Here is a 15,191-nt window from a genome sequence, read left to right as displayed (position 1 = left end):
ATACTGGGCTAGAAATAGTGATCCTCTGCTCCTAAATACACGTGACCGTCCTCCTTGACTACTGAAGGGAGGACGGCTCATAATAATGGAGTGAATGGAATGGTATCAAACATGAGCTAGATACCACTCCATTCCAGCCATTATATGCCACTCCAGCCATTATTATGAGCTGTCCTCCCCTCACGAAATACCGTTTACATTTGTTCCAAAAGCCAGTGAAAAGGAGACTTGGTAGTGCAAGACTATGATTGGGTTGACACATTTCAGACCCGTTCTTATTCCTTAAAGCTGGAATCCTTATTGGTGAAACTGCCCTTTTGGGATATTACAACAACAAAGAAATTACTGCAAACAACAAACACTGTTATTTTTCCCCCTTGGGCATCATTGTACCAGCGATAGAATAGCAACATATGTAATGTCCCCAAAACATGATGCACAACACTCCCCAGCTCTGCTTTGTCAATACAACTAAAACAATACCATGATGCACAACACTCCCCAGCTCTGCTTTGTCAATAAAACTAAAACAATACCATGATGCACAACACTCCCCAGCTCTGCTTTGTCAATAAAACTAAAACAATACCATGATGCACAACACTCCCCAGCTCTGCTTTGTCAATACAACTAAAACAATACCATGATGCACAACACTCTGCTTTGTCAATAAAACTAAAACAATACCATGATGCGCAACACTCCCCAGCTCTGCTTTGTCAATAAAACTAAAACAATACCATGATGCACAACACTCCCCAGCTCTGCTTTGTCAATAAAACTAAAACAATACCATGATGCACAACACTCCCCAGCTCTGCTTTGTCAATAAAACTAAAACAATACCATGATGCACAACACTCCCCAGCTCTGCTTTGTCAATAAAACTAAAACAATACCATGATGCACAACACTCCCCAGCTCTGCTTTGTCAATAAAACTAAAACAATACCATGATGCACAACACTCCCCAGCTCTGCTTTGTCAATAAAACTAAAACAATACCATGATGCACAACACTCCCCAGCTCTGCTTTGTCAATAAAACTAAAACAATAACAACATCTGTGGGGTGGACAGTGGCACTATTTCCTCTACTGCAGATTTCCATCTTTAAACGTGAACAAAGTGGCTTTCACCTGTACAGTCAGTTCCATTCAGAGCCTACTTAAATGATGCAAGAATTGCTGATAGTTTTTAAAGGGGCCATGCATTTGTCTGTACGCTTGTTTGCAGTTCCATAGCCATGTTCAGTAGTTGAAAAATATGTTTTTATGTGAATGTGAAATAGGGAAGTCAATATGCCTGAACTAGATGTAAGTTTTCCATTGCAAAATGTTTTGCTTTAGTGTGCCCATATTGAACACATCCCAGCAAGGGATTAGATCTTCAGCAGAAACATAAACAAATAAAGAAAATACTTATACCCATCATTGTGAAACAAAAGGTTGTGATGCAGTTATGCCCTCAGAAACCCGTGTTATGATGCTGGTTCTTTGTTGCCACTGACAACTACAACAACCAAAGCGTTGTCATCAGACAACTGGAGGCGTGAATATTCTTCTTCGTTGAGGTTTAATGGCGATTGACATCTATATTATATTGCATTACCGCCACCAAATACACTATATATACAAAAGTATGTGGACACTCCTTCAAATGAGTGGATTCTGCCATTTCAGCCACACCTGTTGCTGACAGGTGTATACAATTGAGCCCACAGTCATGCAATCTCCATAGACAAACATTGTCCGTAGACAGGCCTTACTGATGTTCTCAGTGAATTTCAATGTGGCACCATCATAGGATGCCACCTTTCCAACAAGTCAGTTCATCAAATTTCTGCCCTGCTAGAGCTGCCTCAGTCAACTGTAAGTGCTGCTATTGTGAAGTGGAAACATCTAGGAGCTACAACGACACATCCCTTGACCACACAAGCTCACAGAACAGAGTGCTTTACGGTTGCAACACTCACTACTAAGTTCCAAACTGCCTCTGGAAGCAACGTCAGCACAATAACTGTTCGTCGGGAGCTTACTAAAATGGGCCTCCATGGCCGAGCAGCCGCACACAAGCCTAAGATCACCATGCGCAATGCCAAGCGTCGGCTGGAGTCATGTAAAGCTTGTCGCCATTGGACTCTGGAGCAGTGGAAACGTGTTCTCCTGAGTTATAAATCAAGCTTCACCATCTGGCAGTCCGGCGGACTAATATGGGATTGGCGGATTCCTGGAGAACGCTACCTGCACCAATGCATAGTGCCAACTGTAAAATTTGGTGGAGGAGGAATAATGGTCTGGGGCTGTTTTTCATGGTTCGGGCTAGGCCCCTTAGTTCTAGTGAACGGAAATCTTAATGCTACAGCATACAATGACATTCTAGACAATGTTGTTCTTCCAACTGTGTGGCAACAGTTTGGGGAAGGCCCTTCCTGTTTCAGCACGACAATGCATTCACAAAGCAAGGTCCAGACAGAAAAGTTTGTTTTAAAGATCGGTGTGGAGGAACTTCACTGGCCTGCACAGAGCCCTGACCTCAACTCCATCAAAATCCTTTGGGATGAATTGGAACGCCGACTGCGAGTCAGGCCTAATCGGCCAACATCAGTGCCCAACCTCACTAATGCTCTTGTGGCTGAATGGAAGTCTCCACAGCTATGTTCCAATATCTAGTGGAAAACATTCCCAGAGAGTGGGAAGGCTTTCCAACTCCCCATTGATGCCCATGATTTTGGAATGAGATGTTCGACGAGCAGGTGTCCACATACTTTTGGTCATGTGGTGTATATAGGGTTAGATGACAGTGCAATTTCATAAATAGTTTAATTAACAAATGTGAAATGCAAACTGTTAAAGTTCCTCCCTGTCTCTGGCCGTACTCTAGTACAGTAGGTGGCGGTAATGCAACATGATATTGGATGCAAACTGCTGATAAACTCCACAGAAGAAGAAGAAGATGACAGAAAACTGTGAAAAACAGCAATTACATGGAAGCTACACGAAGAAGAGGTCTGGAAAATGAATTCTGTTTTCGGGATACAAAGGCAGGCAACTTTTTCTGAATGTCTTAATATAAATGTAGCCATTAACAAAGTAGGCTAGGCCTAGCATACTGTTCAAATCCATGAATTTACAGGACCTGTATCCTATACTGGAAGAACAAAATTTATATAAATTCGCGTAGTTCGTCCTGGTAAGGAAGTGAAACTAAAAATGGTTTACAAGCCAGGCCCTATTAAAATATATTCCATTACGTATTGCAAAGACTTGCTCCCTTTGCGGAAAACACATTTCTTGTCTTGATATTCCGTTGGAATGCACAATTAATTTCGGATGCATTGTCAAATAGTAATGATATATGGGGTAGGCAAAGTTTCTCCTTATATCCGATTTTATGGAAGTTACAAAAGTATTTGCGTCACGTCCATAAACAAAACCAGAGTTCTGCCAGCAGCACTAACGATCACTTGTATGGTAATTAGGAATCCTCACATTTCAAAACATTGCTGTGTACATAAGTCATTCAAGTGATATTTAATTTAAATCAATGGCCACTTATTCTGCCAACAAGAAAATGTAATGAGTAATTGATGAAAACAAACGAAAACAGGTTTTTGTTAAACATTACATTGGGGGCTATGGAAGGGGTGGAGTTAAAATTGCTACATAGTCCCCCTCCAAAACAACGTGATCGAAGACCTCTTTTCGGTCTTATGTTCAAACATTTTAAATTGGATAAAAGTACAGCTGGAGTGCTGCTCTTTGTTTACGTCCATTTAGCTTCGTTCACACCCATCTCTTAAAGAATTTTGAACACGTGACTGTGGCCTAAAGCAGTGAGGTAGTGCTTAAAAAACAAAAGAATATAAGATTAAAATACTTTATTAACTTGAAGTGCTAAAGGTAGTAACCTACAATTATTTTAAAAATGTAAACACACAAAGGCTTAAGTAGAAACAGTATCAAAACGTAGGCCTACATCATGAGATCCTTTGTGTGACTGGTTCAGGTCAGGCTAAAATCAAATCAAATTGTATTTGTCACATGCCCCGAATACAATAGCTGTAGACTTGACTGTGAAATGCTTACTTACGAGCCCTTTCCCTACAATGCAGAGTTGACATTTTTTTAAATAAAAATTTGCGAAATAAAAAAAGGAAAATAGTAATGCCTCTTTAGTGACTGAAGAATGGTCTCCTTGACCTTTTTGAACACCACCACGTGCTTAACGGACAGGGACTAAAATCTACTTTTTGGTACACATGCCAGTGTGGCAGGTAGATAACAAGCAATCTACCAGCCATTTAAGAATTTTTTTACCACCCAAAATGTTTTTTTCTGCTAAAATTACACCAACAAAACACAAAACAATTGATGAGCATGCTTTGTAATTTATCTAAAACAACAAATGTGTTACTAGTAAGAAGTAATGTGGTATATTGTTTACAGTGGCGATTTTAGCATGTCAATCTTGGTGTGGCAACAACAACAAAAAGTGATATGCATATGCCAGCAAAGCCACAGCAACTCCCGGCACACACAACCTCCGCTCCAGGCCGGCGGCTGGGAGAGAGTCAAATGTACATTCTAATAGGTCTATTTCCCCAACATTGGAATGATATTCTAATGTTATACATTTCCATAACCTAAATAATTACATATGCGATGCATAGATAGCCATATCATTGTTTGAAACCTGGACATAAACTATTTGACCTTGCTTTTAATAGCCTACCGCCAAAATCCGACCATAGAAAAAAAGCAAAGATTTCCTGATATGTCATTGAAACCATTTCTTCAACTGTCCAAATGCCGTAAGGTGCAATCCTATTGTTGCATCTTCTGATACTCCCTCTTTCTACGTTTTTACCATTAGGCTTTATATCCATCTCTATGGCATTATAAAAACCACTCGCATCAGCTGCACGTTTGAGAATGGTGTTCTCCCGTAGTAGCATTCTGGAACATTCACTCATGGCCGAGACAAGTGAAAACATTGCTGCGCTAATGTGAATTATTCATAGTTTATCAACTTTTAAGCTAAATGGTGTGGTATGTTTCATCAGCCTCGTCTTTGTGTTTAAACATTTTAGTATGGAATCACTGTTGTATGCATTTCATATTTTTCTGGCCTATCGTCCCGCAACTGTCCTAACGTCTGTTTTGAACAATCCCAGACATATTTTGTTATCGTCCTCGGGATGACGGGACTCTCCTGATTTCGAGCAATATAGAATTGTGTAGTATACTGTAGAATCCCTTGATTGATTTAAAAACACAATACAACCACATGTGGATACAATGCATTTATAAATGTGTTGAGAATAACACAAGTTAGTTCAATCAGCTAACCCACATTGAAAATACACACATGAAAAATATATATATCTTTTTTTACCTTTATTTTACTAGGCAAGTCAGTTAAGAACAAATTCTTATTTTCAATGATGGCCTAGGAACAGTGGGTTAACTGCCTGTTCAGGGGCAGAACGACAGATTTGTACCTTGTCAGCTTGGGGATTCGAACTTGCAACCTTTCGGTTACTAGTCCAACGCTCTAACTTCTAGGCTACCCTGCCGCCCCAATGAAAAATATTATAGTCTAAATAAATGTGTATATACTGTAGTGTTTTTGTGGACATGACTGTAGTATACTGTAGTGTTTTTGTGGACATGACTGTAGTATACTGTAGTGTTTTTGTGGACATGACTAGTATATTGTAGTAACACCTGTCGACTAGGGTTAGCTAAAATGGCACAACAACCAGACTATACCTACTGTTTGATAAGGGGAAGGCCTCAACCAGGACATAAGACACACAGGTTTGTGACAGGCCACCTATTGAGTTGGGTCAACAGTTCTGAGCAATGCAAGGACCAGACACAACACCTTTGCAAAAATATGTGTTATTACAATTGTACCATCTGTGAGGTTCTAGGCCCATTAAAGGACCTTCTGACACTCAGGTTGGTAGAGCATGGTGCCACCTAGGGAGTGGGTCAACAGTTCTGAGCAATGCATGCACCATGACTGTACCTTTGCAAAAATATGTGTTATTAAATGGTATATATTATTATATTAAAGGGAAACAGTACAGAATCTGATATAAAGAACAAGCTAAGTTTATTAAAGCTTGAAGGATTGAGTTTGCTTGTTTTATCACAGATAAATAACACACATTAACAAGAGTAACTTCTTACATCTGTTACTTCCACTAGGTAGCCTTCTGAAGTAGAAAAATGCTTTAACAAAGATTCTACTGGCTAAGTTCACAGCATGACTAAAAACAGTGACCAACAATACTCTACTGCTGATGGTAAAGAAAGAACAGTTAACCACTGTGTAACGGATGTGAAACGGCTAGCTTAGTTAGCGGTGTGCGCTAAATAGCGTTTCAATCGGTGACGTCACTTGCTTTGAGAACTTGAAGTAGTAGTTCTCCTTGCTCTGCAAGGGCCGCGGCTGTTGTGGAGCGATGGGTAACGATGCTTCGTGGGTGTCAGTTGTTGTTGTGTGCAGAGGGTTCCTGGTTCGCGCCCGGGTATGGGCGAGGGGACGGTCTAAAATTATACTGTTACAACTGCATTTACATAAACCATAGAAAGAACAGTTAACCACTGCATTTACATAAACCATAGATATTTTAGAAACACATGACTTCACTTAAAGACAGTCAGTCACCTTAATGGAGGACACTGCCAATAAAATGCCTGGACCTCAAATCTCTCGCTCTCTCTCTGCTAAGTTTGTGTGTGTGTATTAGTACTTTAGTTGTGCCAGGAAAAATACTACAGTTGTAGTGTTTTTGAGGACATCAGTGTAGTATAGAAATATAGTAATACTACAGTATTTAGACCTGAGTATGACAGTATATTTTAATAGGGGTAATGCCTTGAAAATCAGCGATTACAAGGACTTTGAGTATTCTCTCCCATGGCAAACTTTTATCTGGGGATGGGTCTATATTAAAGAACATGATTTACTAATCCCACATTTTATTATTCATACATTTGGTTTATCTAAATCCAAAGTGTCACTTGTTATTAGTCAATTGAAATTAGGGGAAATAACATTGTGAGCAAAATTATTTATCAGTTAACTTGATCGATGACCGTAGATTTGACGATTTGAGCATTTGTGGCCTCAATTTAAAAAGAAAATCCTAATTTACCAAAAATGCCTCATTGATGTTACCATATACAGTGGGGCAAACAAGTATTTAGTCAGCCACCAATTGTGCAAGTTCTCCCACTTAAAAAGATGAGAGGCCTGTAATTTTCATCATAGGTACACTTCAACTATGACAGAAAAAATGAGGAAATAAATCCAGAAAATCACATTGTAGGATTTTTAATGAATTTATTTGCAAATTATGGTTGAAAATAAGTATTTGGTCAATAACAAAAGTTTACCTCAATACTTTGTTATATACCCTTTGGCAATGACAGGTCAAACGTTTTCTGTAAGTCTTCACAAGGTTTTCACACACTGTTGCTGGTATTTTGGCCCATTCCTCCATGCAGATCTCCTCTAGAGCAGTGATGTTTTGGGGCTGTTGCTGGGCAACACGGACTTTCAACTCCCTCCACAGATTTTCTAAGGGGTTGAGATCTGGAGACTGGCTAGGCCACTCCAAGACTTTGAAATGCTTCTTACGAAGCCACTCCTTCGTTGCCGGGGCGGTGTGTTTGGGATCATTGTCACGCTGAAAGACCCAGCCACGTTTCATCTTCAATGCCCTTGCTGATGGAAGGAGGTTTTCACTCAAAATCTCACGATACATGGCCCGATTAATTCTTTCCTTTACACGGATTAGTCGTCCTGGTCCCTTTGCAGAAAAACAGCCCCAAAGCATGATGTTTCCACCCCCATGCTTCACAGTAGGTATGGTGTTCTTTGGATGCAACTCAGCATTCTTTGTCCTCCAAACACGACGAGTTGAGTTTTTACCAAAAAGTTATATTTTGGTTTCATCTGACCATATGACATTCTCCCAATCTTCTTCTGGATCATCCAAATGCTCTCTATCAAACTTCAGACGGGCCTGGACATGTACTGGCTTAAGTAGGGGGACACGTCTGGCACTGCAGGATTTGAGTCCCTGGCGGCGTAGTGTGTTACTGATGGTAGGCTTTGTTACTTTGGTCCCAGCTCTGTGCGGGTCATTCACTAGGTCCCCCCGTGTGGTTCTGGGATTTTTGCTCACCGTGCTTGTGATAATTTTGACCCCACGGGGTGAGATCTTGCGTGGAGCTCCAGATCGAGGGAGATTATCAGTGGTCTTGTATGTCTTCCATTTCCTAATAATTGCTCCCACAGTTGATTTCTTCAAACCAAGCTGCTTGCCTATTGCAGATTCAGTATTCCCAGCCTGGTGCTGGTCTACAATTTTGTTTCTTGTGTCCTTAGACAGCTCTTTGGTCTTGGCCATAGTGGAGTTTGGAGTGTGACTGTTTGAGGTTGTGGACAGGTGTCTTTTATACTGATAACAAGTTCAAACAGGTGCCATTAATACAGGTAACAAGTGGAGGACAGAGGAGCCTCTTAAAGAAGAAGTTTACAGGTCTGTAAGAGCCAGAAATCTTGCTTGTTTGTAGGTGACCAAATACTTATTTTCCACCATAATTTGCAAATAAATTCATGAAAAATCCTACAATGTGATTTTCTTATTTTTTTTTCTAATTTTGTCTGTCATAGTTGAAGTGTACCTATGATGAAAATTACAGGCCTCTCTCATCTTTTTAAGTGGAAGAACTTGCACAATTGGTGGCTGACTAAATACTTTTTTGCCCCACTGTAAATATAACTAATTATATTTCTATGGGTGTTACCCATAGAATCATTGGTTTTATACTCCCACTGGTTGCACAATGTTATCATAGTGGTACAATATCATTTAAAGCCATATCAGTTGGTTTATAATGGGAAGATGTGCCCAAATACGTCTTGAAAAATTCAGTACATTTTTTCCAGAATGCCATGCCCAAATGCCACCGGAGACCATACTGCCAAGTGCTTGGAGGATTTTAACATTCCATTTTCTGTTTTTGAATGGTGTGAGCATACCCTAACAACAGAATGGTGTGAGCATACCCTAACAACAGAATGGTGTGAGCATACCCTAACAACAGAATGGTGTGAGCATACCCTAACAACAGAATGGTGTGAGCATACCCTAACAACAGAATGGTGTGAGCATACCCTAACAACAGAATGGTGTGAGCATACCCTAACAACAGAATGGTGTGAGCATACCCTAACAACAGAATGGTGTGAGCATACCCTAACAACAGAATGGTGTGAGCATACCCTAACAACAGAATGGTGTGAGCATACCCTAACAACAGAATGGTGTGAGCGTACCCTAACAACAGAATGGTGTGAGCATACCCTAACAACAGAATGGTGTGAGCGTACCCTAACAACAGAATGGTGTGAGCATACCCTAACAACAGAATGGTGTGAGCGTACCCTAACAACAGAATGGTGTGAACAACAACAGAATGGTGTGAGCGTACCCTAACAACAGAATGGTGTGAGCGTACCCTAACAACAGAATGGTGTGAGCGTACCCTAACAACAGAATGGTGTGAGCGTACCCTAACAACAGAATGGTGTGAGCATACCCTAACAACAGAATGGTGTGAGCGTACCCTAACAACAGAATGGTGTGAGCGTACCCTAACAACAGAATGGTGTGAGCGTACCCTAACAACAGAATGGTGTGAGCGTACCCTAACAACAGAATGGTGTGAGCGTACCCTAACAACAGAATGGTGTGAGCGTACCCTAACAACAGAATGGTGTGAACAACAACAACAGAATGGTGTGAGCGTACCCTAACAACAGAATGGTGTGAGCGTACCCTAACAACAGAATGGTGTGAGCGTACCCTAACAACAGAATGGTGTGAGCGTACCCTAACAACAGAATGGTGTGAGCGTACCCTAACAACAGAATGGTGTGAGCATGTAACAACAGAATGGTGTGAGCGTACCCTAACAACAGAATGGTGTGAGCGTACCCTAACAACAGAATGGTGTGAGCATACCCTAACAACAGAATGGTGTGAGCGTACCCTAACAACAGAATGGTGTGAGCGTACCCTAACAACAGAATGGTGTGAGCGTACCCTAACAACAGAATGGTGTGAGCGTACCCTAACAACAGAATGGTGTGAGCATACCCTAACAACAGAATGGTGTGAGCGTACCCTAACAACAGAATGGTGTGAGCATACCCTAACAACAGAATGGTGTGAGCATACCCTAACAACAGAATGGTGTGAGCATACCCTAACAACAGAATGGTGTGAGCATACCCTAACAACAGAATGGTGTGAGCATACCCTAACAACAGAATGGTGTGAGCATACCCTAACAACAGAATGGTGTGAGCATACCCTAACAACAGAATGGTGTGAGCATACCCTAACAACAGAATGGTGTGAGCATACCCTAACAACAGAATGGTGTGAGCGTACCCTAACAACAGAATGGTGTGAGCATACCCTAACAACAGAATGGTGTGAGCATACCCTAACAACAGAATGGTGTGAGCATAAACCTCATTAAAAATATTCACATCATTGACATTTATAGCAAGCATATTTGAAATGGTCTGTTTGAGATGGTTTATTGTGGGGGGTTATAAGTGTTTTTTTGAGTATAGGACGAGTCAACAACATTACTTGGGTGTGAGTCAACAACATTACTTGGGTATGAGTCAACAACATTACTTGGGTGTGAGTTAACAGAATATGAACTTTTAAAAGTGAGATTTTCACTGGACAGTTACTTTAACCATTTCTTCAGTGTGTGTCAAATAAAGTGCTTGGTGTATTCACAGGTCAGCGCATCCTGATCAGAGGTCTGCCATGGATTCCCCCGAGGAGAGGCACATTGTAGGACCCCTTGTACACAGTTCATTTGAAAGGATAATTTGACTCACCTGTGTTATTGTCATCATCAACCAACATTGTTAATAAACATTACATGACATTCTTAATTGAGATTACATTAGGCTGCTACCATTCCTGCAGTGCCAGCCACAGTATCCTTTTCAGATCTTAAGACGTTAAGACTATTTTCAGAGCAGATCAGAATCCCACTTGTGATTGGTGGATTATGTTTGTCTCCTAACATTGCTTTATTAAACTTGGAATATACTTCATGCTCGGGAGGAAGAAATTCCCCAACTATCCACATGCTATCTATCTCTGGTTTTCAATGCTCACAACTCTCAAATCAACCACACACTTCTAGCACATCATGTTTTTGTTCTATTCATTGATAGTGGTATCTACCCTGTCTATAATCTGAACCTTTCAGAACTCTATGACCTCAATGTTAAAATAGGGACTTTTTTTTCTCCATTTCCTGCTTTCAGTTCAGTTGTGTTTTACTTGAGAAAGGATGCAAGCTGAGTTACACCAGTCTCAGAAGTTGTATTTCTGTTTAGCTTAAGTGATCTACCATTAGACTGCAAGTGTTGTAAAAGGTGTTGTTTTTAAAAGTCCAGTGTACAAGGGGTCAAAATGAGTCTCTCTGGGGAGAAAGAGGAGGCTGGCCCTCCCTCTAGTATCTGTGAAGAGGAAGCCACTGCTTCTAGAATGAGTCCCTCAGGGAGTGAGGGAGAAATGTCCCTTAAAAGGAGTTTTCCTACAGAACAGGACACTGACAGGGAACATAAGAGGTAAGATCATCAACTAGGTAATTGTGAAGGAGTTGAGAGTTTGTAACAACTATCGAACAAGCCAGTATTGTTGTGATTTGTCTTTATTTCATACAATAGATCAAGTGAATCAGACATTTTGTTGGATACATTTACTATATCACAAATCTATTCCTAGCTGTTATATGAATTAAGACTGATGACAATTATAAAGTAACCATAGAAAAAACAGTTAAACATTTTTATAAGTGCACGCACTCCATGTTGTATATTAATATCCTGCTCTAAACAGGATCAAGACAGACAGACCAGTCTCACCTGCACCTAGTGGTGTCTCCATGAAGAGTGACCAGTCAATGGGACTTCCTATTCTCTTTAGGAAAGCAGAACTTTCCACTGAGCAAAGGTGAGATCTGAGACTATTCTTTCAAATCTGCAATCATGGGAAATACAAAAGTAAAACAAATCTTAAGTGTGTGAAAACTGTTCTATTTTGGATTTAAACACTTAAATAGGATCAAGACAGACAGACCAGTCTCACCTGTACCAAGCTGTGTCTCCATGAAGAGTGACCAGTCCATGGGACTTCCTATTCTCTTCAGTGATGGAGAATTATCCGCTGGGAAAAGGTGAACTGAGACATAACATGGTGTTTGATTATGCCACTTCCTTTTATTTACCATCTTCTGTATAGATGAAGACTGATGTTATTGTTCTCTGTGCTCATTTCTACCCAGCAGTATCTCTGAGGAGAATGACCAGTCAATGGATGACCAACCCAGAGTCCCTACTGATGAGAAAGTGTGAGTGATCGCAGTTTACACTGCTTCCTACCTGTTTTCTAGTTTATTTCACCATACATGTGTCTGATGACATCTAGTACCTTTACTCTGTGCATTTCCAGATAATAGCATCCAGTTCATCATTCAGGACTCCTCATTTAGCTTCTTATAGGATTTTAATTGTCTACAGGACATCATTCAGTCTGACTTTATACTAGAAATGTAGATAAAATAATAATATGATGACTATAATAGTGAGACTGGACCCAATGTTAAGTGTAACTATCAGGAGATGCAGAGTGCATTGTCTCTCAGTAATTGCACCATATTTTGTGGCTTAATTTTCACTTAGCCGAGCTAACTCTAGGATGTCAAACCATGTACTGTTTCATCATTAATCACATTCAGGTTAGAGTTCATATTTTACATTTTTTTACACAAACAAATATAATTCAATTCAACAATGAACATCTTTTTTTCCACACATAGGTACAACACTGTTTCCACTAAGACAGAAATCCAGGAGAAAATGAAATCCTACTTGAGGAATAGGACATATTCTTTATTTGAAGGCATTGAGGATCAAGCTAAAAAAACACCTCTTAACAACATCTACACAGAGCTCTACATCACACAAGGTGGAAGTGGAGAGGTTAATTATGAACATGAGGTGAGACAGATTGAGACAGCATGCAGGTTTCCAGTAGAACACGAGACATCAATCCAACTCAATGACATCTTCAAACCCTTACCTGGACAAGACAAGCCTATCAGAACAGTGCTGACAAGGGGAGTTGCTGGCATTGGAAAAACAGTGTCTGTGCTGAAGTTCATGTTGGACTGGACTGAAGGAAAAGCAAATCAAGACATCCAGATCATCTTTCCACTTCCTTTTCGGGATCTGAACTTGATGAGAGATAAAAATCAAAGTCTGATAGAACTACTTCATCACTCCTTTATAGAAACAAAACAATCAGAAATCTCAGAAAACAAAAATATTGTGTTTGTTTTTGATGGTCTGGATGAATGTCGCCTTCCTCTAGACTTCCAGAATAATAAGATCTGCTGTGATGTCACAGAGTCAACTTCAGTGGAAGTTCTGCTGACAAACCTCATCAAAGGGAATATGCTTCCATCTGCTCAGATTTGGATAACATCCCGACCTGCAGCAGCCAATCAGATCCCTCCTGAGTGTGTTGACCAGGTGACAGAGGTACGAGGATTCAATGACCCACAGAAGGAGGAGTACTTCAGGAAGAGAATTGGTGAGGAAGACCTGGCCAGCAGAATCATCTCACACATAAAGACATCAAGGAGCCTCCACATCATGTGCCACATTCCAGTGTTCTGTTGGATTTCAGCCACTGTCCTAGAGAGACTATTGGTTGAAGCAGAGAGTCGAGAGATCCCCAAGAATCTAACTCAAATGTACGCTCACCTCATGATCTTCCTGTCAAAACTGAGGACTCAGAAATATCCTGTAGAGCATGCCAACGATTCTCACTGGGATAAAGAGATGATTCACGCACTGGGAAAATTGGCTTTTCAACAGCTAGAAAAAGGCCATCTGATATTCTATGAGGAAGACCTGAGAGAGTGTGGCATTGACATCAAGGATGCGTCTGTGTACTCTGGAGTGTGCACTCAGATCTTCAGAGAAGAGTCCGGGCTTAACCAGATGAAGGTGTACTGCTTTGTACATCTGAGTATCCAGGAGTTTCTGGCTGCACTATATGTGTTCCTCATGTTCACTAACGACAACAACAATCTGATGGCTAAAGAGAGATCCCTCCGCAATAAAAACAGTCTATATGAAGATGCCGTGGACAAGGCCTTGCAGTTTGAAAATGGCCATCTGGACCTTTTCCTCCGCTTCCTTCTTGGCCTTTCACATGAGTCCAATCAGCATCTCCTACAAGGCCTACTGACACCAACAGGAAGCAGCTCACAGAACAACAAGGAAACAGTCAAGTACATCAAGGAGAAGATCAGGAAGAACCTCCCCCTGGAGAGGTGTATCAATCTGTTCCACTGTCTGAATGAACTGAATGATCATTCTCTAGAGGAGGAAATCCAAAGCTACCTGAGATCAGGAAGTCTCTCAAAATCTAAACTCTCACCTGGACAGTGGTCAGCTCTGGTCTTCATGTTGCTGACCTCCGAGAAGCTGGATGTGTTTGACCTGAAGAAATACATCAGATCAGATGCGGCTCTTCTCAAACTTCTCCCAGTTGTCAGATCCTCTAGAACAGCCCTGTAAGTGCTTAGTCAAATTGATTTCCAAACAGCATGCTAATGTAACATAATAATGAACATCAGTTTGAATGACTAGTTAGGCTGACAATTCAGTCCCAAACGGGGCATTTATTTGTGGGCACCTGGGTATCTTAAGATGCAGCTATGTTTTCCACAGGCTGAACGAATGTAAACTCACCAAGAAAAGCTTTGAGGCACTGGCTTCTGTTCTCAAATCAAACTCATGCTGTCTGAGAGTGCTGGACATGAGTGGCAATAAACTCCAGGATTCAGGAGTGAAGCTGCTCTCTGCTGGACTGGAGGATCCACACTGTAAACTGGAGACATTGAAGTGAGTGACTTTGTATTGAAGGAATTTTATTCCTCTGTTTTAATTCCTAATTAAAATTAAACACTCTGTCAATTCATAAGAATTTGTAAGACCCTTATTTTATAGGAATGGACAGAGCCAGATCTTAAAGTCAAATAGCAGCCTTTATTC

General features: G+C 40.7%; 1 protein-coding gene across 3 annotated transcripts; it reads left to right on the top strand.

Annotated features, from left to right (window-relative positions):
- The first annotated feature begins 11,586 nt into the window (after positions 1-11,586).
- LOC118374916 (NLR family CARD domain-containing protein 3-like) lies at positions 11,587-15,100 on the top strand. 3 transcript variants are annotated; one of them, XM_052513414.1, is made up of 6 exons: positions 11,587-11,693; positions 11,965-12,078; positions 12,188-12,301; positions 12,413-12,475; positions 12,944-14,710; positions 14,868-15,100. In XM_052513414.1, exons 1-6 carry the CDS (start codon positions 11,611-11,613, stop codon positions 15,043-15,045), a joined length of 2,319 nt encoding a protein of 772 aa, XP_052369374.1. In that variant the 5' UTR covers positions 11,587-11,610; the 3' UTR covers positions 15,046-15,100. The 3 variants fall into 3 exon arrangements, with proteins under 3 accessions (XP_052369374.1, XP_052369373.1, XP_052369375.1); XM_052513413.1 differs by having other exon boundaries at positions 12,410-12,475; XM_052513415.1 differs by lacking the exon at positions 11,965-12,078 and having other exon boundaries at positions 12,410-12,475.
- The last annotated feature ends 91 nt before the right edge of the window (positions 15,101-15,191 follow it).

The sequence above is a fragment of the Oncorhynchus keta genome, unplaced genomic scaffold (genome assembly GCF_023373465.1).
Source record: "Oncorhynchus keta strain PuntledgeMale-10-30-2019 unplaced genomic scaffold, Oket_V2 Un_scaffold_10655_pilon_pilon, whole genome shotgun sequence".
NCBI classification, from domain to species: Eukaryota; Metazoa; Chordata; class Actinopteri; order Salmoniformes; family Salmonidae; genus Oncorhynchus; species Oncorhynchus keta.
This window is presented reverse-complemented; position numbering and strand designations above follow the sequence as displayed.

Coding starts and splice junctions, on each gene's coding strand:
- LOC118374916 (XM_052513413.1), top strand. CDS start 11,611: ATGAGTCCCTCAGGGAGTGAGGGAGAAATGTCCCTTAAAAGGAGTTTT. Junction 11,694..11,964: donor ACTGACAGGGAACATAAGAG/GTAAGATCATCA, acceptor TGCTCTAAACAG/GATCAAGACAGACAGACCAG. Junction 14,711..14,867: donor AGATCCTCTAGAACAGCCCT/GTAAGTGCTTAG, acceptor TGTTTTCCACAG/GCTGAACGAATGTAAACTCA.